The 25,683-nt window shown below is 42.0% G+C and overlaps 2 protein-coding genes and 1 long non-coding RNA gene across 6 annotated transcripts; 1 reads left to right on the forward strand and 2 right to left on the reverse strand.

Moving 5' to 3' along the window:
• Positions 1–2,351: 2,351 nt before the first annotated feature.
• RWDD3 (RWD domain containing 3) lies at positions 2,352–12,727 on the reverse strand. Its single transcript, XM_030496289.1, has 4 exons — positions 12,439–12,727; positions 6,079–6,563; positions 5,254–5,369; positions 2,352–5,154 (listed from the first exon to the last, which is right to left on the reverse strand). Exons 1-4 carry the CDS (start codon positions 12,521–12,523, stop codon positions 5,040–5,042), a joined length of 801 nt encoding a protein of 266 aa, XP_030352149.1. The 5' UTR covers positions 12,524–12,727; the 3' UTR covers positions 2,352–5,039.
• LOC115612249 lies at positions 12,624–14,727 on the forward strand. Its single transcript, XR_003992915.1, has 3 exons — positions 12,624–12,945; positions 13,083–13,160; positions 14,113–14,727. It is a non-coding gene; the product is annotated as an uncharacterized LOC115612249 (long non-coding RNA).
• Positions 14,728–18,665: 3,938 nt separating this feature from the next.
• Positions 18,666–25,615, reverse strand: LOC115612245 (cytochrome c-type heme lyase). 4 transcript variants are annotated; one of them, XM_030496285.2, is made up of 7 exons: positions 25,357–25,532; positions 24,971–25,111; positions 23,818–23,966; positions 23,212–23,360; positions 22,030–22,149; positions 21,166–21,252; positions 18,666–20,916 (listed from the first exon to the last, which is right to left on the reverse strand). In XM_030496285.2, the coding sequence occupies exons 1-7, from the start codon at positions 25,403–25,405 to the stop codon at positions 20,718–20,720; spliced, it is 894 nt and encodes a 297-aa protein (XP_030352145.1). In that variant the 5' UTR covers positions 25,406–25,532; the 3' UTR covers positions 18,666–20,717. The 4 variants fall into 4 exon arrangements, with proteins under 4 accessions (XP_030352145.1, XP_030352148.1, XP_030352147.1 ...); XM_030496288.1 differs by lacking the exon at positions 25,357–25,532 and adding an exon at positions 25,556–25,615 and having other exon boundaries at positions 19,881–20,916; XM_030496287.1 differs by lacking the exon at positions 25,357–25,532 and adding an exon at positions 25,556–25,608 and having other exon boundaries at positions 19,881–20,916; positions 24,971–25,161.
• Positions 25,616–25,683: the final 68 nt, after the last annotated feature.

A 25,683-nucleotide genomic window follows, 5' to 3' on the forward strand; every position in this document is an offset into this window, starting at 1 on the left:
GGTAGAAAACACAAACTAATATAAAAGCCAATATATGAAAATAGCACAGAACAATAACTGCAAAATGCTATTAGCAGATTTACTTTTCAAGTTCCATTTATGTCTATAATTAAGCAGATAAACACTAACTCTTGCATAAGATAAAATTAAGCATACATTTAAAAGATAAAACCAGAACAGAGTGCTGCCAGTGTTGCATGTGTTACAAAGAGACAGCGTGATAATGCTTAATATCACTATAAAATATATGAAAATTGATTCCAGAAATTGCACTATTTCATAATATAAGCAATTTTAGTCTCAAACTCTGGCAGAAATACAGTGAGTGTACCATTTCATCATCTGATTTCACATGAACTATAACATGATTATGTTTGTATTTTCATAGATAAAGCTGAAAAGACCAAGGGACACTGGGTTCTAAATCATCCATATGTAGGCTTTATTAAACTATAAATAAGCAGCAAATAATCATCTTATAGGAAAGTCAGATAGAACTACAAACCCCAAAAATCAGCCTTATTCACAAAACAATCAAATCTACTCTCCATTTTTTTAATTTATTATATCAAGGATTTTCATCTATGAGTTCTTACATTGTCTCATCCTCCCTGTAACAGCAACTAACAAGTAGGGAGGGGGATTAGGGGCAGGGGGCAAGAATGAAAGTCTCAGTGAGACTAGGTAAGTTAAAAAAGCTGGTGAATTCCCAACAGTGATGATGTCCCCCATTAAAAGTATTCCCCTCCTCTGGAACTTCGCATTACTTCCACTGAAGTTATCATAGAATCAACTAGGTTGGAAAAGACCTTGAAGATCAAGTCCAACCGTTATCCATTCTCCTGAGTGGTAGGCTACTTCATTGTATGTGCTGCTCATAAAAGTTTCTTTCCAAGAGATGATGATAATAAACGCAATACTAAGAAGTAGAAATTTTGATTTCTTGCAGAATTGAGTAATTGAATCTGTTAGCACTCCAATGTCCTTGTTTCCACAGACATCACTATTCTGGTGTAGTAGTTCCAAGACCTGACGTTGCATGTAATAGTAAAAATCACCTGAATCTCATGTTGTCCTTTCAGCCACTCCAGTTTACACATGCCACATAATGAGAGAAGTGCTCCTCAAATGACCAGAGCATCCTTCTTCTCACACCACAGAAAATGCAGACATACAACACTCATGAATCATATGAAAGGAGCAGAAAAAGTGAACAGTTCTCCAACAAACCTGCCTGGCACAGCCAGGACCACCTCTTCTAGAGACTGGCAGATGCTCACCCAAAGCATTCATTCAACTGCTGCTTAGCACACCCTCCTGCAGAACCAGCACGTCTCTCCAGGATCAGAATGGATGCTATGGATGCTTTGGATGCGATGTATTCATGCAAAAACAACTGGGCAAATAGGGATGATGTTGGGTTTGGGGTTTTCTTCACACTTAATAAGCCAAGGGATTCAAAAAGACCAAGCAAACCTCAGTTCTGTCCTAAAAACTTGGATCGTCAAGTTGTCAGTCCTATTGCCACTGCTTTGATTTCTGCCTGATTTTCAAAGGAAACTACAGTTATGCTACACAATTCTTCCCCAACTCTTTAATTTGACTCCTTTCAACTGAAATGAGAGGTTAACAGCCTGAAAGAAACCAAGAACCTACAGCTTTGATGAAAACAGCTAGCAGTGAAGAAAAATGCTACTGAGACTTTAATGATTTCTGCAGAGAACACAATCAATATGAGGCATTGGGGAACTCACCTGGGAGAGCACCATCAGGCATGAGTCTTCTGCAAGGAAGTCCACAGGAAGCAAGGCTTTACTAACCCTGCTGTTTGAGGAACTAATTGTAATACAGTATCCACAAGAAAGCTAGCTTCTTATTTGCCAAACCATTTCTTTTTCTTTATGGATTGCTTTTTCCTTGCAATTGAATTGTCTGATTCCAATAGCTATATACACTTCACTAACTTCTTAGTTAGTGATAGGCATTCTTTAAAGGATTATGAGGACACTGATAGGCATTCTTTAAAGGATTCTCAGGACTTTGTTTCCCTGAGTGTTGTTCTTCTGTGTCTGCTTCAGTTCCCTTGGAGGGCAGGAACATGCACCGCAGTAAGCATCTCAATGACTTTTGTGCCCCAGGGGCTGAGAGGCTTGCCCATCTCTTTTTACCATAGATGCAAACAAGCCCTCAGTGAACAGACAACTGCAACATCCTTCCAAAAGAACAACCTTTAAAAATATTTGTTTACTTGTCTGAACACAAGATCTCCCCCTACCCTTCAAACTAAGTGACTGATTGACAGGTAGGCAAAAGCATCTGCTTTGACAGAATCAGACTGTCATCAGTTTTCATGTTCTCTGCTGTCTGAACAGTATCAAGCTGATCACATTTGTAATTCTCCTGAAGCAAGTCAAACCAAAGCAAAAAACCTCCAGTCCTTTCCTACACTGGACTTGATTTGTCCAATGTAAGTTAGTGAGTAGCAAATTCAACTATGATAAAAGTCCATTGTATAAACTGCTTTTTACAACTCCTGAAATCACAGAAATCATCCAGCTTCTTAGAACAACTTCATTTGATAAGACGACGAGCACAGATAGAAGACAACTGCAACCTACCTAATTGTAATCTGCTCTTACTTTTTTACTTAGCCTTTCCAGAATGCTGGCTCTCACCAAATAATTAACCAAGAAGGCACCAGGCAGCAATATTCAAGAAAATACATGAGTTTATATCCAAGTGCAACTGGCAACCATTGACCCTACAAACAGCTTTTCTTATGCAGCTAATTACAATAGCTTGGATAGTAGGAAAGAACAGTTTGGAGAATCTGCATCTGATCTTTCCAGAAAGATGACCACAACTGTGTGCCTCAGTTATTTCTGCAGTCACATGCAGCTTGGGATCACACGATTAGGTATGCTATTCACCCCAATTCCCCAAATCAACCAAAAGCATACACAACTGATTGATATGCATGCTGGGTAAGGCCCCAGCTAGACTCTAATGGCCAAGATTGTGATAGAGGTTGTGCTAAAGTACCTTGCTATTCTCTTCCCAGAAAAGTGGAGCATTTTAAAGTAAAGATCTGGCTGAGAAAAGAAAATCCATCTGGCAAAACCTTACAACATTAAGATTTGTAGAGAGACACTGATGACATTTTCTTACACTGTACATTTCAGATCTATCACAGAGAGTAAGGAAAGAGCCTTTGCATCTTCTCAAGGCTTTCTACTCCACTGACACATGGTTTTTCAACATAGATATTTGAACTGAGAACAGCTTAATTCTGAAAACTAATATTTAAAATACATATTATTTTAATATTTGAAATATACTTCTGTATTATTCTTCTTTAGAAAAGTGAAACTTCATCTTCACATACATTTAAAGTGATAGAAAATTCCATTTGTCTCCAGAAGCCATTTCAAAATAACACAGAACAGATTTGTAAAACCTGTCTAAACCAGTCTGTTTTCTGCTGTGCATGAAGTACTCTATGTGCGACACATAAAAGACTCATTAAGAAGACCTTTTGCTACTCTCTTATTAAATACACCTCGGTGCAGAAAATAACATTCAACGTAAGTATCGGAGACACTCCATATTAGGAAAATTACTTAAAAACTAAGAAACCCTCCAATAGTCTACAAGTCATTATGCATTTGGTATCTCAAATAGTAAAACCTACAAATTCTAATAGTTTGCCTTAGCTGCTTTTCTAGTATACATACAGAGATATGGTTTGAGTTTGAAACTGGAAATCACAGTGTCTTACCTAATGATCTCCCAGACCAAATTGTACAACCAAATTGTACCAGTCTTCCCCCATTACAGCAGAGAGAAATTGGTTTACACTGAACTGATCAAATCTATTCAGTTAACAAAGAATACATGAGACGTTTGGGTTTTAGGAGTGATGTTTAGAGAGCAGTAAAGCACATGTTTAGCTACATGCTAAAACAAACTGAAATGGCATTGCTAGTTACTGAGATACTCGTGACTTCAAAGTTTCTACTACTGGACAATTTATCTAGCCTTGCTAGAGAATGGTATCAGGTAAAACAGAAACCAAAGGACATTAGTAATTGTAAAAAATAAGTATCCAATTCCCCCTCAGCAAAAAGATTTTGCACGACTTAATCTGTACAAAAGCTAAAGGTAAGGAAATTATAACGGGGTGTACAACTTACCATTTTCTCAAGTGACAGAAGACTTGACAGAAGCCTTGAGAGGCACAAGACTGAAGTCTGTATATAGACTGCTCTGACATTTTAATTGAATCAAGATATCTATAGATGCACAGACAGGAAAATCAGATCAAGTGCAAAAAAGAATCTGTAAACTATCAAAAGAAAATATTACAGTTGGCTTTACCTGAGGTTTTTAATCAATTTCAGTTCTCCACTTAGGTGTTTTTGTGCATTTTAGAACAATAACATTCAAAAAGACACTTGAAGTTTTTTTCAGGTCACAAGTGACATGAGTTTTTCCTTTAAATCAACAGTCCAGCATTTATAATCAAATAAATGGAGAAGGGGAAGTTAGCAGATGAACTCCTAAAGGATATTAAGAATAGGTTGTCCTCACATATTCAAATCTGTGTTTGATATTCTTTTCATAGAAGTTCCTTCATATAAGCTTTCAAAGCAAAATTAATCATGCTTTCTAGCAGGCCATTATGAAAACCCACCACCATGAGAGACAAAATTCAAAACATTGAAAAACAGGCATTGCAAAACAGAGTCTAACTAGAAGACTATTATTTTAACATGATTTCTTCCCCATCTCTCATGCTTACCATGCAGTTATCACAATTAACTCCACGTTCCTTGGAAAAAGTTATCAATACATAAAGGTCAAGAAATTACTGGTTCTTAATGTATGAATTGCTTCCTCCTTCTTGCACGAGGATGGCTACTTCTGGCATTTTTTGCAGAAGAGCTTTAACGTTGCTTGCCAAATTAGTCCTTTTATCTTGCATCAGCACCTGCAGTTTACTACTGCTTTGCTCAAAGGTCCAGTGTTTTCTTTTAATTCTATTTCAAGAGAGGAGGCACAAACTCAGAGAAAAGAGCTGTAAGTCCTGCAGTCTCAAACTCCTTTTGTAGCTCATCCAGCGTTGGATATTCTTTGACTTCAAACGTCTGAAACCTGAAATTGTAAATGGGTAGCTCATGAAGACGCCCAGATTTGTTAGAACATAATTCTCAATTCTGTTACTCTTCTACCCACACCACCACTAAATTATACCGTTTCTGCTGCGCCTGTACTTTCGTCTCACACAGGACACTAATCATTTTCTCTTTGCATTTCTTCCCGCTTGAGTCCACATCTACCTTAGAAGTTTTCTGAAGAATCAAGTACTCCTAGGCGAAAAAGAAAGAGTAAAATATTAAATGTCACCTTAGTAACTTTGAGGTTTAGTAAAATGCAAAAATCTATACAAAACATACAGGGTTTTTTCAGCACATAGCAACCAGACTTTGAAAGTGCCCATCCCATAAAGTGCACGACCGTTTCTATTCATCAGCTTGAAGTTACGTACAGTCTTCAGTGATCTAGAGCACGAGTTTGAAAAGTCAAAACATTCTCCTTTAATATCACCACAAAAAGCTGCCTAATGCAGTGGGAGTTCTCAAGTACAGACAGAAGTTCAAAGCCCAGGCGTGCACTAGGAGCACCATGTGGTCTAGGGCAAGAAAAGAGACAGTAATGAGCTAGAAATAAATCTGCTATTTATTTCTAATCACAAATATTCTGTTTCCTGAGGCAGCTGGGAAACACAGGAGACTGAACCTAGGCATATTACAGTCAGGATACACAGGGAATACAGGGGTCTAACTACAGTGGGAAGCAAAGCAGTACAGGTCACAGGTCTACAGGTATCACTGGTTTCTTTCTCATAGAATACCTTTTTTTCCTTAAATACAGCATGAAGTTGCTGGGACTTCCTATTCTCCTAATGATCAATTTGCTTCCAAATTGTTAATCTTAGCAAAACACACACAAAATATTCAGACACATAGGTTTCAGTGGTAAATCAATAGAACTAGTCAACATTCATTGCTCCTGCACCTTAATGTTGCTCCTGTCACCCTGAAGAAGAATCAATATTATCTTGCCCATGAACATCAGTCTTCCAGTCAGCCTTAGATCCGAAGCCCATTTTTCCACAGTTTTGACATATTTTGCCTTGGCTCTCATGTGATCTAAATGCAAAAGGAGCATCCAGATACCATCCTCTGCACTTGTTCCTTTTGACAAAGTAGTTTTTTCATGGCAAACTGTTGCTGATTGCTTCATGACAGATTTAAGATGCTGCTGTACCCAAAGAATCAGATCGTGTACCATGGGTTCGGAAAGATGCTTCTTTGCTTGTTCAAGTAATTTATCTTTCACGTCCACACATTGGGCCCTCGTAAGCTGGTCTGAGCTAACAGAAATATCCGGTAGCGTTGATGGGTAATTGACTGGTAAGTGAAATAGCAGCTTTAAAAGTACATCTGTATCCAGCAGTTCTTTCACACTGATTTGAATTCGGAATGTGATTCCATGCGTCTCTATAAAGAATCAAAAAATAAACATTAACAGATTGCTTTTAGTTGAAATACATATATGTTATTAATTCATGTCATTTTCTTTAACAATTCAACTCAAGTGACTGCCAGTCTATATAAAATTAGGGGTGTGGGTTTTTTTTTGTGGGGTGGGAGGTTGCAACCAATGGCTCAACCTATATTTGCAGGGAACCCTGAAATTGAACACTTCCATACCATACTAAAGGCAAGTTATTAACACATTCTAAAAAACATTCACACCTTTTGGCTCTTTCAAAGTCTAGACAAGCCAGTAATAAAGAATTGCTTCTCTTAGAAACACATAAGTCAGCTTCTACAGCTCAATAGCAGCAGCGAGGACAATTGAAAATAGAGACTCTTCTGGATGGAGTCAGCACTGCCCCAACTTTGCTCCTAGAGAAATCTGTAAATCTTCTAACACCAATATGAGTGCAAAGCAGATAGACTTGTACTGGGTATTTTTAAAGACAACCACTCAAAAGCAGTTCCACCCTAAAGAGAGACTTGGAATACAAAAAAACGAGGATTCTTTATCCCCTACAACTTTCAGATAAAATCTGCTTAATTCTGTTCTGCCAACTTCTCTACGTGTGCAACAGTTGGACTGACATAATGAAAACATCTCTGTTGTACATCTGAGCCTAGATGCTACATACATGCATATATATGCATATACTTACATACATGTATGTGTATACACCTGCATATCTACTCAAAACCTGTTGTTGGTCTACTTTAGAACAGAATTATTTCCAGAGTGAAAGAGATACATCCAGTATGTAGCAGGAAGGGCAGAAGACATCCTCCTGATAAATCACATATCAAAGATGCTGAATATGAAAGTTATGTATGGTAATTCCTGCCATAAAACCTTGACTAAAACATGATTCATAGAAAAACAATACAAAACCTCATAAAGTGAAAAGTGGGGACAAAGACCTAACCTACTTCTGGTCCTCTGCCATGAAGAAACAGGGTATCAGATAAAAGATGATCTTCTTCAGATGTTCTCTGCTTCACTCCTTTGATGTCTTTCAAGCACTTCACCCCTTTCCTTTAAAAAAAACTGCTAAAATGTCAGGTTGATTCATTCTATGAGGGCAGGAGAAGCCAGATCTGAAAGGCAGATTAGAGTAGAGCTGAGTTTCAGAGGAGCTCTTTTGAAGTGACTTGCCTTTTTCTCCCTCTACCTTATCTTACCTTCCTTTACATGACAGTCATTTGCATTATGTTTTAGTATTGCTGATGCTGCTAACCAACCTTAGTGCTCTCTATGATTTTCTATCTGAACCCTACTAAATAAGTGAAAGAAGCTAAAAGTGACTTGAGCAGACAGAGGCACTTTAGAGAGCTTAAAGGACTTCCAAACCTCCTTCCAGGTTCATAGGAAGAACTTTCTAGGTCAGAGCAGTCACAAAATAAGCAAACCCTCAAAACCCAATAATCAAGCATGATTATTGACCATGGAGACCATGAAGCAGTCTCCAAACATTAGGTAGCAAACCACTGCTACCTAAACAGAGTCAAACCCAGTGAATTAAACGAAATTACACCCAACCATACCCATACCTACAGGCACTACACCTCAAAGCCTCATTCCCTGCCATCAGGAGGTGGTTTCCAGGCTTCTAAGATGCTATGAAAGGTTCCAGATTATTCTTAAGGCAAGTTTATTCCTCAGAAATGCACCTGCCTTGGAAGAGAGTCCAGTTTCCACATCATCCATCCGGCAGCAAGCGGCCCTTGCTCGCTGGGAGTAGCTAGGCAGGAGGACCTCAAGCCTTCCTATTCCAATCTGTGTCTTCTGCTGCCCTGACAAATGTTTCTTAGTGGGCAGCAGCAATGCTCTGTAATTCCTCTGTCATTGTGCTAGGCTCGGTACACATAACCCCACACACAAGAAGAAAAGCCTGCACTGAACCTTCTGGGACCCTCCTGGCCACCACGGAGGGTCTCCAAACAGACACAGTGCCTGTTACCTACCTCCTTCAGCTGCCCCTTGCACAGGGCAGCCGCACGAGGTACACAGCCAGGCTGCCTCTGGCTGAATGGTATGATTATATCCCTGCCTGTGAATCACTTTATCTTAAACCATGTTGCCAAGAAATGTAAAATTGCACATCCTATAAATGAGTTGAAGAACACTACTCTATTGCCAGCTTAATTACAGTGACAGAAAACCACGTTACCTTTCTGATAATCCTCCTCGGGTTTTTTCACTCGCTTGCCATACCAGATCTCACCAACTCAGAAGTAACTACAGGATAAACAGACAGGCCAACCTTGCCCCTTTGGCAACGGCCTCCTGCTGCAGCGATCATATCTTTAAGCCTGCAACAATCTCACACCTTTCCCTGTGATGATGAACTAATCCGAAGCAAGCAGCGCGGCCTCGAATCCCAAGGTGTGTGTATCACCCTGAGCCGTGCTCATTTACATCTGCTTCAGACTTACTTTTGACAAGGAGAATTGGTTTGAAACGTCTGTGGGGCTACAGCATCTAAAGTTTATTTCAACGTCCCAGCATCCAGCCCATTTTCTGCACCAGCGCTGCAGCCGCCCAGCAGAACAAAGAGCAGAGCACACAACGAGGTGCCGGAGCAGTAACTCCTTTGTTTGCACAAGCTACCAGGTCTGAGTTGTCTTCCCAGCAAAACAGTGATGATTTCTGAAATAAAAAGCTTGGGTATGACCATTCTGCTGGCATTTAATGTGCTACTAAGACTAAACTCCCTGCATTTTAACTCATTTCCCCCCATAGCTGCATGCTTATCAGTATATTTAGCTCTAGCATACTTCAGATTTTCTCTTATGCTCCATGTCAAGCAGACAGATATCCCCCTCCTCTCCTGCCCAAAGGCATTTTATGCAACACATGCAGTCTATTTTTACATTCAGAAAATGGCACCTACTAACGTACAAGCTTCGAATATATAAATATATTTTTATAGGAAGCTTGGTGAGCAGACCAGAAGAGAACAGATTAACAAGTACATTATGGATTTCCATCTGTAACACTGATCTTTGTAAATAGATACGTAAGGTAAAAAAGATATGCTGTAATTAGTTTATTTAAATGCAGCAACACATTGGTTTTGATAAAAACACATTTTACATTCGGAATACTTCATTGTTCGATTCCAGAAAGCCAAAGTTTTTAGCTTACCAGGAGACATGCAAAAGCATTCTCCTACATTCCTCAAAACCATAAATCCCCAATGGTCTCCCTTTTGATGCTGTGGATCTACACGCAAATTACTCTTCATGTATTAGAGACAGCATAACATAACAGTCCTACTGGAAGTTACTTCTGTGCACCGTTTGTCAATGTCAATTTGTATGGTTTGAAGACATAAAGCAAACATAAGTTAATTGCATACAAACTAAAGGATTCTGCAGCTCCAACGTAAAGAAGAAGTGAATTCCTGAAGTAAGAAAACTACCAATAATAATTCTTGTAAATAATCTTTTCTATTCCAGCAGAAAACGATGGAGAACAACCAAATACACATGATCCTAACATATCATGAACACAGCCTGGCTAAAGGCCCTGCAAGGTCACATAACATCAATATAAATATAATAGCCTGTTCCTGCTGGGCACTTGTGGCACTTCCCTTTATGTTCCAGGAAGGTTTCTGTGTCTTTTACATCCCGGTAACTTAAACACAAACCCATTTTCCTGTATATAAAGCAGAGAGAAGGATGCGCACATATTTCTCTAACAGCTTTGGGGGAACAGACGTGCATATGCAATGTTCAGATATGTTCACATTTTTAAAGTGAAACGTCTGCTAAGCCTGGATGTTGTATTTTCAAACGACGCCCGAAATAAAAGCCCTGAACTTTTTGACTTTTAAGAAAATAAAACTCACTTGAAACATTTCATCAGTCGGGTTTTAAAAATATAACTCCAAAAAAAACCAACAATCGCAAACTAAAATGGCAGAATTACAGCCCTACACTGGAGCAAGAGGTGTGTCATGCAGACCTAGACACAGAACAACCCTGCTTTTAGACCACCCTAGTTACTTGTGCTCCATGCAGACACTCATGTCTTCATCCCTCTCAGGCTGTCTACACACAAAGTCCTCTTTTCAAATCACCACCGTGCTGTTCTGTGCAAATCTATTTCACCTGTTTCTAAATAAAAGTTTGAGGTTTATTCAATTAATTTCCTAGTAACTTTTCTGTTCAAGTGAGTCACTCAAGAGCAGCCACATGTTATTTTATAGGATGGTTGAGGCTGGCAGGGATCTCTGGAGATCATCTTGTCCAACCTCCCTGCTCAAGCAAGGCCACCTCTAGCACACTGCTCAGGGCAACATCCAGGTCTCCACATCCTCCCTGGGCAACCTGTTCCAGTGCTCGGTTACCCTCACAGTAAAAAAAGCGTTTCCTCATCAATCCTCACTCTCCTGGGCTAACAAAATACACACACAAAATCCAATGGCAGGCCAGTAGATCCACGTTTAATCGCATTCTCCAGGACTTCACTGCTGTCCAACCAAGGATGCTGCCTGTTGCTCCGTTAGGGAACTAGGCAGCATGCTGCAATAGCTCCCAAGACACCAGGGAACAATCAGTGATCACAGAATCACAGGATCATCAGTGTTGGAAGGGCCCTCTGGAGATCACCCAGTCCAACTCCTGCCAAGGCAGGGCCACCCAGAGCAGGGCACACAGGAACATGTCCAGGCAGGTTTGGGATGTCTCCGGAGAGGGAGACTCCACAACCCCCATGGGCAGCCTGTGCCAGGGCTCTGACACCCTCACATAAAGAAGTTCTTCCTCACGATGAGGTGAAACTTGTGTGTTAGTTTATGGCTATATGATATGGTTTATGACCATAAACTAAATATGAATACGGTATAATAATCACATCTATCATAGAGAATATGATATGGTCATAGCATATTCTCTATGATAGAGAAAACATGCACATTACTTGTATCTACAACAAATTAGATAAGAGTTCCCACATGTGTGGTAGGCGCTAAGCGAAATTTACTTACGCTCTGTATCCAAACACACACAACACTCGCATATCCCACTTGACACTTCCTTTAAGGCTGACAGTAACTGCTGTTGGAACTACCGAGATTTACTCAGGAGGAGCATCTTCACAGCACTGTTGAAAGTCACCTCCTCTATTCTATGTGACCATCAGCCACCATGGCTGGTGCAGCAGCCAGCAGCTGATGGGAGCCAACACTACACATCTCAGCCTCCCACCCGCAGCAAACATGAAAGATGAGCCTCAGTGCCCTGTAAACCTACAGCCATACACGTACTGATGAACCTGGAGAATCTGGTACATCGTAAGGCCCAGATTATCACCTTACCTGCAGAAAGAGACAGAGATGACCCAAAGCTTCTCACACATAGCAGTAGCTGCACCCCTATGAAATATTACAGGATAAATACCCACTCTTGTTACACGCATGAGATACTTATTCTCTGCCCATGGCAGGGGGTTGGAACTAGATGATCTTTAAGGTCCTTTCCAACCCAAACCATTCCATGATTCACCTAAATAGGCTCCAGCCCATTCCCACGGCTGCCCTTCACCTACTGCAAGTTCCAGCGTGCACTGCAAACAGCTGCGATTAAGAAACTCGCTAATTACAAACGAGTAGGACCCGCTGGGATTTGTCCCCTGCAAACAGCGAAGACACAGGGACGGGCGGGAAGGGACCCATCCTTGGCGCTGCCACTAACAGCAAGCGCCTGAGCCGGCGCTGCCCCGCTGGGCAGCCCCCTGTGAGCCGCTTCCCGTCGAGGTATGTGCGGGGCAGCGAGCGGATTCCCCCGGGGTGAGACCCTGCCAAGCGGCACGACCCGCGGCCGCCTTCACCTGAGACCGCCAGCACCTCGCAGGCGTCCGGCTCGCAGTAGATGGCGGCGAGAGCCGAGAGCTCCTCCAGCGCCAGCTCCGACATGGCGGCGGCTGCGGGGCGGCGCCTCCTGCCGGCTGCAGGGCCGGGCCTCGGGGACGGTGCCGCCGGCGGCCTCGCCCCGCTCTGCCCCTCGACGCCGGTGGCGAGCAGCCCCGCAGCCTCCGAAGCGCCGGGCGGCAACGGGCAGCATCAGCGGCGGCGGCGGCGAGAGGGTCTTTCCCTCAGCACAAAACATGGCGGCGGTGTGAGGCGGCGCCGCGCTGCCCGCTCCGCGGTGCACAGCTCCGCATGGCAGGCTCTGACACACCGAAGGGAATAACCCGCCCGTCCTCGGCGTGTGGACAATGAACGCGCTTACATGGAGTTTTACCACAATATAGATTTACGTTGTTTGTATTCAACTCCATAGTTCTGTTAACAGCCACCTGACAGGTCTCCTCCAGCCAGCGGTCTCATTAACCCAGGTATAACCACCTCAAAAGCAATACTCCGCATCTCCCGTTATTACAAATAGCTTTTAAAAGGAAGGGAGAATGGTTTACTTTCTCCGGGAAAACACATCATGCTAATTTTAATCTCCTAAATTCTGTTGGAATAACAGGAAACATCGGAGTGCTGAGCTGGGAATGAGGGGCATAAGGAAGGGAAGGAAGACGGGGGCTGTCAGAAGCACTGCCAGGTAGGAGTCCACGCTGCTGTCACAAGGCTCCACTGGAAATTAGCCTTAAAAGTGCCTCATTCTATTATTAAGAACTTTCTTGCCCCTCGTCTTCCCCCCCCCTTCTCTTCACCCACTTTGCATATTCCATTTTACATGTTTAAATAAAAAAAGTCGATGTAAATGTCTTTTAAATTGACACTATCACCAGACATGGAGGTCCCTATGAATAAGTTACTGCACTCTGACATTTGGAAGTCATCAAATGAGACAGTATAATGTCAGCTTGATATTTTTCACGCTATGAAAATATCAGCTTCATGTCAAAGATCTAAATTCCATCTTAATGTAATAAATTTCCTTGTATTCGCAGACTGGTGAAAATGCTAAATATTTAAATTTGAAATGAACTTCTACAGTTACAATCTGGCCTTCATATTCCTGTATTATTAAATTGGAATTCAAGATCTTATTTTCCCTCTTTTTTTTTTTCCTATGGGTTCTTCAAACATTGCAGTGTTTGATAGAATAACATCAGCCATATTCATTGCTCTAAAAGGATGCTTTCTTATCAATGTGGCAAATAAAAGTTATAAAAGAACTTGCTTTTTAGAGTCAGCCTGTATTAAACCAGCTCCAGCATCCTGTCATAAATCAATATGCCACTGATGATACCAGCCTTTTCCACTTTGCCTGACAAGGCAAACAGAATGCAACCTTTCATTCGTAGCAAAGATTAATCTTCCCAGTGTTACTTGCAAAAGTAGTATCCTTTGCTTTCCACTCACTATAACCATGGCCCAAATCAATTAGGTGCTGTGCCGACAACCACTAGTGATTTTACAGAAAACTCTGTGTTTGTACCTGTTTTCCTGAGTGGCAAATAAGAGAGGAGGAGGAGACAGACATTTTGGGGACAAAATGTAAATTTGGAACATCTATCTACATCTTTTAACCATCATTTCTATGCCAGCCGCTCTCCCATCTCAGCAACCACTACTCTGGAAGGCGTTAAAGAACCACTCGGAAGAGTCTCAAAATCACTGCAGTTGCCCATTTTGGGGTCCCAAGACAAAGACTAACGAGGAACCCATAACCTCACCTCTGCAACACAAGTCACATCCACCTTTTGGCACTGCTGTAGGGCTGCTGCAGGCCCTGTATTTTCTGCTACAGCAACGCTGACAGCTCTAATGCAGGCAGAATGGTATTCTTGCCACCTAAACCTGTTTTAAACAGAGCTAACGAGCACTGATTTTTTTCAGATACAAAGAAAGAAGCCATTAGTTCTGCAATAACAACTCTTGAGCGTTGCCGCAATAGTAGAAGTTTTCCCAAAAGTGGCTTGTGCCTAAAATGGCAAAGAGAAAGCAACATGAAAACCTGTAAAAATCGCTCCAAATAAGCTAAAGGGCAAAAGTTTAAAGGCAACAGAAGGAGAAGCAACCCCTGTAATTGTGGTAAAACACAGAGCTGTTTTTCCTCAGTATTCTCAAGCACAGGTAGTAAAAAAGTTTTCATCATCTTTTTTCTTTCGGCCCAAAGCATGTTTTTTAAAGTTGGAATAAATACATTTAGCAAAAAAAAATGACGTTGCAAATTAAAGCTGCCAATATTTGTATGTTCTTGTTCTAAGGTTCAATTCAACATTTGCGTGAGGTTTTGCTCTTTGGTTCTTGAAAATGAACTAATGAATTCACACTGATACATAAAAAAACCTCCTCCCATTTGAGAAAAAAAATACAAATCAGAGGAAAAATCTTTTCTATTACTTTTCCTTTTAAGTATTTTCGAAGCAAGCTTTTCAAGGATTTGTGCTCTAGCAGTGCTTTTCAAAGGCACTTGCATTTATCCTCCAAGCATCAAACTGCTCTAAGTCAATTCCCTAAGACATTTAATCTTTTGGCAGAAGGAAACTCATTTTGAAAGTCTACTAATGATCAATTAAAGCATTAGCTGTCTCTATAGACAGGAGGTTTATGGGGTCACAGGCTTCAGAAGCTGGAGGCAAGAGCAGCAGCATGTTAGAAACACAGCTAAAACTTTCTGTAGTTGCCACAAAATTGGCAAAACATTGGAAAACAAAAATCATTGCTTGGGTTTTTTGTCATCTTACGTTGGAAACAAATGTGATGTTTTCTCTTTGATAAGAGAGGCTGTAGTTTGCACTGAGCATCAGCAAAGGAAACTGTTCTTTTAATTACTATTTTTTTGTTAATGAAGCCTAATAACAATCCCAGTACTTCCAATGAATTTCCATTATCCTTTGAAAACTGGATTCACTCAGATTCCAGTCAAAAAAACACGAACCCAAGCTGCAAATATGCAGACGTGGCTTGTGAGTTGCTGCCTTTGGGATGAGCAGTTCACTGGTAAGCACCTCCTGTATGGGACAGGCTGAGAACATTGGGGCTGTTCAGCCTGGAGAAGAGAAGCTGCGTGGAGACCTCAGAGCAGCTTCCAGTGTCTGAAGGGGGCTACAAGGATGCTGGAGAGGGACTCTTCATCAGGGACTGGAGCGACAGGACAAGGGTGATGGGTTCAAACTGAACCAGGGGAAGTTCAGGTCAGATCTAAGGCAGAAGCTCTTCCCTGTGAGGGTGCTGAGGCGCTGGCACAGGGTGCCCAGAGAAGCTGTGGCTGCCCCATCCCTGGCAGTGTTCAAGGCCAGGTTGGACACAGGGGCTTGGAGCAACCTGCTCTAGTGGAAGGTGTCCCTGCCCGTGGCAGGGGGTTGGAGCTGGATGATCTTGAGGTCCTTTCCAACCCAAACCATTCTATGATTCTATGTAAATAATGCATCATTTCACACACGCTCAAGGCCACACGTTTAGGTTTGGAGTCAAGACTAGTACTCTGCCCACAGGCTTCTATAGAATTTGATGCACAAGTAGTAAGTCCAAATAGATGCATCTGTCACATTCATAAAAGAATTTAAGATTCTTTCTTTAGGAGTTTGGCAAGCTATTAGTTTTTCTTGAAGGAAATGCACATAAAAGTGATTAACCATCTAATGCAAACTAAAAATGATTCTTTTTACATGATGACATATCTGGTATGCCCATAGGTTCCTGTTATTACTAACATTGCCAGGAGAATCAATACTTACTTGATTCACTACATATAGATCTTTGCCTACAATTTACCTTGTACAAAGCAAGACAGAATAACAAACAACACAGAGTAAAAATACATGAAGTTGCCTACTAAAACTTCGTTGAAAACTAGCAATGCTATCTATTTTCAAAGAGAACATATGTAAAGATACTTGTGGGTAGGGAAAGGTATGATACTGAAGACATAAGCACAGCTCATGAGCAGTATATTCTACCTTCACAATAAGTTCAGCTTCCACATCAAGTACATCTGCTTGTGGAACATTACTACATGGATTTTCCTCCAGGTGTAAGCAAAGAGAGACAAAGAACTAAAGTGTCATTTAATTTAGTAAATGTTGGGGACAGATCTCTTTAAAAAGTAAAGGAATGGTATTGCTGAAAGGGGCATTTCTACCCTCCATGAAGAAACACAGCACTAGGAAGAGCAGTACTCCTTAGTTTACCAGTTCCTGCAATTTTAGCTGCTGAGCTCCAGTAACCTGAGTATCTGCACCTCCATCTTTTGAACTTTGGCACATTAGTTATTATTCCCCACACTTTGACACTAGAGTTGAACAGACAAAATGGGAGTGCATAAAATGACAGATTATTTATGGTGATTTTCAGAGCACCAAGAGATCCTTTACCACTCTCACACCTTTTGGAAGCAGAACAATATTCATCATTGTATTTTAGACTTTAACTAATTATTTACACAGCACGTTAAAGTCCTCAGAGTAAATACATTATGTAGACATCAGACAGCATTATTATCCCATTTCACACTAAACTAGCATACCTCTTTGACACCAGAATTCAGAAATGGTAATCTAGAACACTTTGCTTTGGCAGTAAAAGACAGAAATAATCAACAAGGGACACAAATACCTTCTTATCAGCAAGACAGTTTCTTCTATAGCAAAACAAGGCAGAAATTCTAGAGCTTAACTGAAAAGTTAGCTGAGATTGAAGCTAGCACCATTGGCATAGTATGAGAGGGAGGAGTAAAGCTGTTTCTAGGGGAGAGGGAAATATATAGATAGATAGATAGATAGATAGATAGATAGATGAATAAAGAGCAACAGAAGAGCTACAGCTCCCCTTTTCAAACTCCCTGCTAGTACAATGCAAGGGGAAAATGTGATGGAATGACCAAACACCAGCAGGAACTCCAGGCATTCCGGCATGACAAGCCTGTGAATTACTCCCCATTACAGGGCACTTGTGTTGGCCAGATACTAACAGGTCATACTGTGGAGAGTTGGGCCAACATTACTGAGTAGGGAGGGTGTTGTGGGCACAGCCACCCCATGGTGGGTGCCCCTCTAGACTGGCATCACCCTAACTGCAGGGCAGTCACCATCTGCCTGCAGCAATGCCACAGCAAGAGGCCAAACCCAGGTGTTTGAATGCAGAGAGGTCTCCTGCTCCAGGTAGTAAAGATCAGTACTACCCTTGGCTATGTATGTATGACCCAAGACCTGATTACAGATGGAGTGTTATGCCAGAGCCCTTTTCCAACAGTCAGCCACAGATTGCAGTTCCTGAGCACCGTAATATCCTTGAAGGACACATCTTCAGCTGCAGGCCTGGAGAGCTCTAACTTGTTTCAACTGCAAGAGCCAAACACAATAGGTCAAGCAGGGCTTTGACACATTAAAGCAGAGCTTAGGTGAACTTTAGATGCGTAAATACGCAACTGATTTAGTGACAGTGACCGTATTTCCCCTTTTGAACATGCACAAGATTAACCTGGTTTATGATCCTGGGTTCTGAACATCTGTTTCAGCCTGACTGGGAATCTGCTGCTGCTGCAAGATTCCCTGAAAGAGCCTGATCAGGATATTTCTTCACTTGTTTGAGCTTCATGAACTCTCCACACTTTCCATACTTACAAACAAAGGATATAAATCATTTATGCAGACACGTGCATTAACTTTAATCTAGCCGAAACAATCGTTTTACTGCTCAGACATCCCCCAAAGGGTAAAAACACATCAACTGAAAGCAGTTTTTCAAGTTGACGTTAGAATTCTGATCACTGTGACACCCATCTTCTGAGAAATAGTGAACTGCCAACATCATGCATAAAGTAACCCAAATGAAAAAGGGAAAAACTCCATGTTTACTTCCTTCAGTCTCACTGCTTGCAGGAATTGTTTTCATTTCTGCTTCAAGGATTATTAAAAATCATAATTCCTTGCATTCCTCTCTTTAGAAGCTACCCAGACTCGGGATGAGTAGATTTGTTGTCATATTCTCTTCTATCGAGTGCTGCTGCACTTCAATTTAGTCCTTGGCTTTCCTGTATTCACCTAAATAAATGAGTAGTATATATAAAGAGTATGTAACAGATCATAATCTCATATGACACATGCAAGAGCTCATCTTAATGATTCTTACAGCTAAAAATACGATCACCAAATACCACGGTTAAGAAAAGTATATTTATTTGTCATCAAACAAAAAGGAGACTCAAAGTAGTACATTTCATTAAGAGCAGCACAGAAAAGAGCCGTTTTCAATCCATGCACGTGGCATGAGAGCCACCTTTCACCAGATTGAGCAGCTATCACAATTTCAACATCACGCTTCCCAAATCAACAACACAAACTCATTCTCTGGAAGCTCCTGAAGCACTCCCTCCACTGGTGTGCTCTTTCCATCTGTAGTTGCGAGAAATACACAGTTCTGTGTGTGCCAAGTTACTGAGGTATAAACCAATTAACCAAAACAACCCACCTCAAAAAGAATGAGCCTCAGTCTTCACTGTACGAGAGAGAGAAGCAGCTCTTTATCAGATATGCCTCAGACAAGCTCACACAATTCTCAAAGCTCATAGATACATTGCTTACTCAGATGAAGATTTTTATTTCCCCAAAACTATTTTTCATTTATATATATGTATGTATGAATCACTCAAAAGCAATTAAGGAGTGGACAGGGGTAAAAGTGTGGTTTTCTCTTAGGATTCTGGATTTCTGGGTAGTATTTATTCTTACCATGCAGGACAGTTGCTTCTGAAGTGGGAACCATTCATCTCAACCAATACCCTTAAAGTATAGAAGCTTTCCTGAACAATTTGGCAAGTTACTTGACTGGAACATTGAGGAGCTTTCCCCTCAGTTAAAAATAGCCACTTTCCAAATACGAATGTACAGCTGGTTCCCTGTTAAGGTTGGGAAGTTTCATGTAGCTTCTCCCACTTGAGAAGCTACAATGTGCAACTCTCATCTTCCATTCCCAAGTGTTTTGTATGGAAGACTCATTCTCAGAAGTACTATATGCTGAAAGGAAGGAATCATTTAAATTTAGGGACATGTGGCACCTGAAATTTAAAGCTATTTCAGTGGAAGACTTCAAAGAAAGTTAAGTTTCCCTTATTAAGCATGAACATTAATGAAATCTTCAAACCACACAGCATTAACATGCATCACTCTTAGGAAACACTCAAATCAACCTTATGCCTTGGCACTTTTGATACCCTTTTAGCCAAGTTATACACACATCTGTAAAAGCCCTCCCTATAACCGCTCTGCAGAAATATGTAGGACTGTGTAGTCATACACCTTTGTGCAATTCTGTAGTATATAAAAACCCCACGCTATGGTTCAGTTGATGAAGGCAAGATGCAAAATACAGGTGCACAACATGACAGTTTCTTTAAATAAGGCTTAATTCTGCCCCGAATGCATTACAGGAGACACACATTAAAGACATGAAAATACAAAGAATACTGTTTTCTTACATCAGAAACCAAACCTTTTAAATGCTCAAAATAAATAGCCATTAAATACTAATTTTATCTCCTTTTAGAGTAACTGACACTTTCTGCTTCTAACAGATGTTCTCTTTTTCAAAGACAGATTGCAGATTAAGGCATGAGTATATCCTCCTTTTCAGTTTAGCATACCTTCAAAAATACTCATACTATACTTCTAACAGAATAAACTGGACTAAAGTTTTCTGAGGAAGCACATATTTGAATTGGTAAAGTGCTAACGTGAAAACAAATAAATGGTTTTATATAGTTAATAAAACATGCAGTTTGGAACAGTCACTTTATTCATCATCTAAGTATCCAAATACTGAACTATGTTAAATTTCCAGTTTTCACTGTTTAATACTCAGAACTCCAGTCAGACTCAGGTAGCTAATGTATGTGGTGCAGCACTGGAGTCAGGAAATGAAGGCAAGCTTTCTGAGCTGGGACAAAGTAAGAATAGCTCTCCTAGCTCTTAAGAAAATTAAGATACAAGTTTTTGCTACTATAACTTTGTTAGTTCTTTCAAACCACCATGAAGCATTGGTGTACTTAACAACGGATTTCCCCACCCTCCCTTCCCACCACCCAAAGAACAGTGGCGATGATGAAAATATCAACAGTTGCATTGAACTTCTGTGTCAAGTCCTAGTATTCACTCATCCTTAAATCTAGGAGGAGAGTGGTTCACATGTTGGCTACACACCACAGGAGTAGTTAGGAAGTCCACCGCCACCAAGCTACCTTCATTCTGTCCCATACAGCTGAGAGGGAGTCAAAGGCAGGGCGAACATCCAGGATAGTGAACTGGTAGTTCTTGTCTACTGCTCCACCATCGTAGTAATCGATAACGTATCGCACTTCCTTTCCACATCGGTCAACAATCCAGTCATGCCTGTCAAAGGGAAGTTCGTACCTGGAAAGACAGAGAAAGGACCGTGCAGATATTTTAATGGATATTATGAACCTGGGAGAGGGAGTGGAAGTCCTGTTTAAGACGTTTTATTTATCCAGATACTGGCATAAGATTCCCCACTAGTACTTCTGTCTTCTCGTAATTAGAACTTGCAGTTCCAGTTCTGAAACATCTTAATTCTACATCACGTTTTCAGACACATCTCCCAACCCTCCCACCTCACTGAAGACCTTCTTCCTGCCCACGTACCCCATCCATGAACGTATTCTGGCTCTCGGTGAATATTCCTTTGCTTTGCCTCCAAACCGCATCAGTGATGGTCCACACGGACATTCCCTGTGCAGACAGTTCAAAAAGAAAGTGGGTTTTTTACATTTTAAGTGTTTAAACCACTATGGTAGTTTGGCTTAGTAACACAAAATACAAACAGGAGAAAGAGCAACAGTAAAAAATTAATTACAAGTGATCTAAACCACCGTTTTTTTTCCTTAAGATTTGAAAAGCTCCCCAGTTTCTGACAGCACTTACTGCTGGCATGATAAAGAACCTTTAACATGCTCCACAGCATCATTCTAACTTACCTCAAAGCAGTTCTCAACAAATCTAATCCACAGGTTTAATAGATTAAAGAACAGAAAACCATAATCCAAACTACTGTGTAACAAAGATCATGGAATTCCAAAGAACAATTTCTACATACAGAATGCTTAACTAGTCTGTCTCTTCTAGGAACAGGGACTGTCCTGACCTAAAAAGTGACTGGCTTACACCAGTCACTTTTAGTCAAAGTTTACATCTCATACCTTTTTCACAACATAAAGGTTTCAATTAAACAATTCCCAAATAGATACAGTAAGAAGTTAATTTCTCCAAATCCAGATTATACACACACACCCCACCAAAATGCTCATCAGTTTTATCAGCATTATGATTACTCAGTTTCATTTAAGCTCTTCTGGATAATCCTCCTCCACATTAATCAAACTGCAGGCTCCTACAAGAGCGTAACTTTTAAGACATATCAGCAAAAACTACAGAGACGTTCTACTCGCCAAGACTTACGAGAGCAAGAGCTAAACCGAAGGATTTGCTTTTCATTCCCTATCTACGTACACAGCATGGAGAGCTTCCCACTTCAGAATCTCCTTCCAGGCTTGCTCGTTATTTTGGTTGTGAATCTTAATAATGTTGGTCATGTCCTCACTTGTTATGTCATCATCTTTCCACCTCCACCTGAGAGAGAAGAATTGGAGAACGGTTTACAAACATTACAGCATAACGACTCCACCTTCCTCCGTTTATCTGGAGGGCTTTTGAATCAAGAGGTTTAAGCTTTTATGCAAAGACACAAAGCAAGTAGGGAAACTTCTGGCTCATCTCCTTGAGCATCTTGAGAACCACTATCAAAGTTATCACCATAGAGATCCACAGATTCTAGTTAGAGAAATTAACAGCTTAACCGGATCAGAAACTTATCAGAGCGTGCAAACATCAGCACATCCATGGTATTTGTAAAAATGAGTTGGAAAAATCCCACTTGCATTCCTAATGCACACAAATCCTGTCTCAATACGTTCTGCATATACTTAGAAACGCCTTTCATCTCTCCAACCCCAGCTATTAACTACCCGTGTGCTTCCTTTTCAACAGGCCTAACACTGAGCACATTTAAGTGCTTACAGAATTCCAACCTGTGTGTTCCATACAGACTGCTTATGGCATCTTAAGAACACCACTGATAAGCAGAACAAAGAATTACTATTGTTTTCACCATAACCATCTTTAAAGTTGATCTGTTTGAGAATGTCAAGCAAGTAATTACAAAAGAATGAGGAAGCAGCAGCACAGGAGGCTTTTCAAACCCCAGGAGACATTTATCATTCAGATCTTGCCTACACCAAGTTTTTTTACAGATTGAAAACCTCTACTTGTCAAACCATTTTCACACTTTTAGCATCTCTGCAAAGTCAAATTAGATGTTCTCACCATCACAGAACCTTTACTATTAGTTTAGAGGATTAGCATGAAGCCGACTGAGTCTGAAAGCTGGCAATCACGCAACGTTTCTCTATGCCTATGCACTGAGTTGTGGCAGCTGCCCGACATTCCCCATCATCTTGCTGATCCCTGGAGGAGACACGGCCTTTGAGGCCAGCTCACCCTTTAAAATAAAGCTGTGTGTAAAAACAGTAATTTAAAAGTGTCCACAAACCCTTCAATAATACCGATTAATAATAACTAACGATATTACTTCATGAATTTCATAGTCCATCTGGTAACTCAGAGTGTATTTACCCTTTTCTTAGCATAGCATTCCAGAACATCTGCTCTGAAGGGTAGACCCACTTCTTGTCAGAATGTGCTCTAGGAATGGAAGATTCTTCTCTGACAGTTGACAATGGAAAGGGTTGACCTGGGGATGGCTGCTGGTTAGGAGGCGGCATCTAGAAAACAAGGAGAATCAACAACAAACTAGAACATGAACATTTCTTTATGTTACGGTGTTTGAAAAGTAAAATGGAATTAAAAGCATAATTCATCAGCTGCTAAAAAGATGAAGAAGTTCAGCCTTTACTTAAGTCTACCAAAATGATCTTTCTCTTCTGCAGTAAAACTCTTTGGATGAGTTCATCATCTGAAGACTTAAAGGAACCCCTCAACTTCCAAACTGGAAAACCACCTTTAGCAAAACAATGGTAATTTGAAGAAGAGGATGTTAAAGAAGGTCTAACCTGGTTTGACACAAATATCTGCACACAAAATGAGAAAAAGCAGTGTTAAAAGAGTACCATTATTTACCAAAGTTTCCACCTTGGACAGGATCATCACTATTTACTGTTTGGGGAGAGTATTTCAGAAGAAACGAGACCAAAGCAAAGAGCTGAAACAATCAGAAGTTACCATATTGCTAGGATCTATGTCATCCTTCATTTGAGATGCACCAGATGTCACTGGACATGCTACATATTCGTATGCTCTTTCTTGATGTGCAGGAACATCTTCTGCATTCTCAGTTCTGTGATCGCGAGTCTTCTTATGCATTGGACAACCTGAAATACAGGAAAAAACAGTGTGTATTTTGCTGCAAATACACACTAGGACATGACAAGGAAGTGGAAAACAGTTCATTGAATGTTCACATAAATACAAACTGGTATTTCACTTTTCTTCTGAGCTTTTCAACAGTTTATACTGTTCTTTCCTGTGTTTTAGGACCTATCACCATGGCAAGATCTTGGCTTCTTCTATAGTCCTTGAATGCTCAATCCCCACCCCGTGATGGCCCCTATACTGAACTGTCTGTACCTAAGATTTCCACAGCAGTGGAATCCAACATGTGCTGAATGTGCCAATGAAAGAGCTGGTGTCCTCCTTCTCCATCCATCCCACTGCACCCTTTTGCTGCCCTTTCCCATGTAGTGACAACTACCTGCTCCCAGTTACCACCCCTGCACCACCCTGACCCTTTCTAGGTGTATGTCTTGACGGGAACAGATTGGAGGCCCCCTGTGAAACGTGACGATTGCTGTGAAACCCAGAGTTCTACAACAAGCACCTCTGGAGATCACTCAATCCAACCCCTGCCAAGGCAGGGCCACCCAGAGCAGGGCACACAGGAACGTGTCCAGGTGGGTTTGGGATGTCTCCAGAGAGGGAGACTCCACAACCCCCCCTGGGCAGCCTGTGCCAGGGCTCTGACACCCTCACGTAAAGAAGTTCTTCCTCATGTTGAGGTGACACTTGTTGTGTGTTCTGTTTATGGCCATTGCTCCTTGTCCTATCACTGGGCACCACTGGAAAGAGCCTGGCACCATCCTCCTTGCACCTGCCTTTGAGATATTGATATGAAATGATGAGATCCCGTCTCAGGCTGCTCTTCTCCAGACTAACCAGGCCCAGCTCCCGCAATCTCTCCTCATAAGAGATGCTCCAGACCCCCGAGCATCCTTGAGGCCTCCGCTGGACCCTCTCCTTGTCTCTCTTGTACCGAGGAGCCCAGCACTGGACACAGTGCTCCCACCTAAGGGTTTATTTAAGCGTCAAGAATAATTACCACTCATTTTCGCCTGGTGCATCGGACATTCTGAAGGCAGAGACGCCGTGTGATGCTGCTTGGACGCATTTGGCGACTGACCCACGGCAGCCGGCGAGGACGCAGACAAACCCATGGCTTTGGAGAATACACACCGATTCTCTCAAGGAAAGAAAACACGCATCCACGTTACAAACCGCACCGGTGCGTCGCTGCAACACGAATTACAAAGCGGTTTAAGCAGCGAACACCCAGTGCAATAACACCCCGCAGCGCCTACCAGGGCTGACAGCGAACGGGACCAGGCCGCCTGCAGGGGACACCCCCTTGCGGGCTCCCCGCAGCCCGTCTCCTCCCGGCTCTACCCGCACCCCAGCCCCGCCGCAGCCCCACGGACCAGCACGCACCGTGCCCCGCGAGCAGGAAGCGCCTCCGGTAACGTCGCGGCACCGACATTCACCCCGCCGCGGCCGCGGGCAAGGTCAGGCCCGCCCCCTGTGCCCAAACAGCGAGCGCGGCCCAGCGAGCGCGGCCCAGCGCCCGCCTTCAGCGCCCGCCTCCCGCCGCGGCCCCAAGAGCCGCCGCCGCTGCTCCGCTTCCCCTCACCTCGGCCCAGGGCCCCGCAGCACGACACCTCGCGACAACGCGGTGCCCGCTCCGCGCCTGCGCCCGCCGCCGCGGGGCGGAGCTGAGCCGAGCCGAGCCGGGCCGGGCCGAGCGCCCCCGTTGCGGTA

The sequence above is a fragment of the Strigops habroptila genome, chromosome 8, assembly GCF_004027225.2.
Source record: "Strigops habroptila isolate Jane chromosome 8, bStrHab1.2.pri, whole genome shotgun sequence".
NCBI lineage: Eukaryota > Metazoa > Chordata > Aves > Psittaciformes > Psittacidae > Strigops > Strigops habroptila.

What these genes read in the sequence shown, in the direction of transcription:
- RWDD3 (XM_030496289.1), bottom strand. Translation starts at nt 12,523, where the DNA reads ATGTCGGAGCTGGCGCTGGAGGAGCTCTCGGCTCTCGCCGCCATCTAC. An exon ending in CGAGGTGCTGGCGGTCTCAG is followed by an intron (nt 6,564 to 12,438) that starts GTGAAGGCGGCC and finishes GATTCTTTATAG; the next exon opens with AGACGCATGGAATCACATTC. An exon ending in GTACAGGCGCAGCAGAAACG is followed by an intron (nt 5,155 to 5,253) that starts GTATAATTTAGT and finishes TTACAATTTCAG; the next exon opens with GTTTCAGACGTTTGAAGTCA.
- LOC115612245 (XM_030496285.2), bottom strand. Translation starts at nt 25,405, where the DNA reads ATGTCGGTGCCGCGACGTTACCGGAGGCGCTTCCTGCTCGCGGGGCAC. An exon ending in TGGGAAGCTCTCCATGCTGT is followed by an intron (nt 21,253 to 22,029) that starts GTACGTAGATAG and finishes CTGTCTGCACAG; the next exon opens with GGAATGTCCGTGTGGACCAT. An exon ending in AGAATACGTTCATGGATGGG is followed by an intron (nt 20,917 to 21,165) that starts GTACGTGGGCAG and finishes CTGTCTTTCCAG; the next exon opens with GTACGAACTTCCCTTTGACA.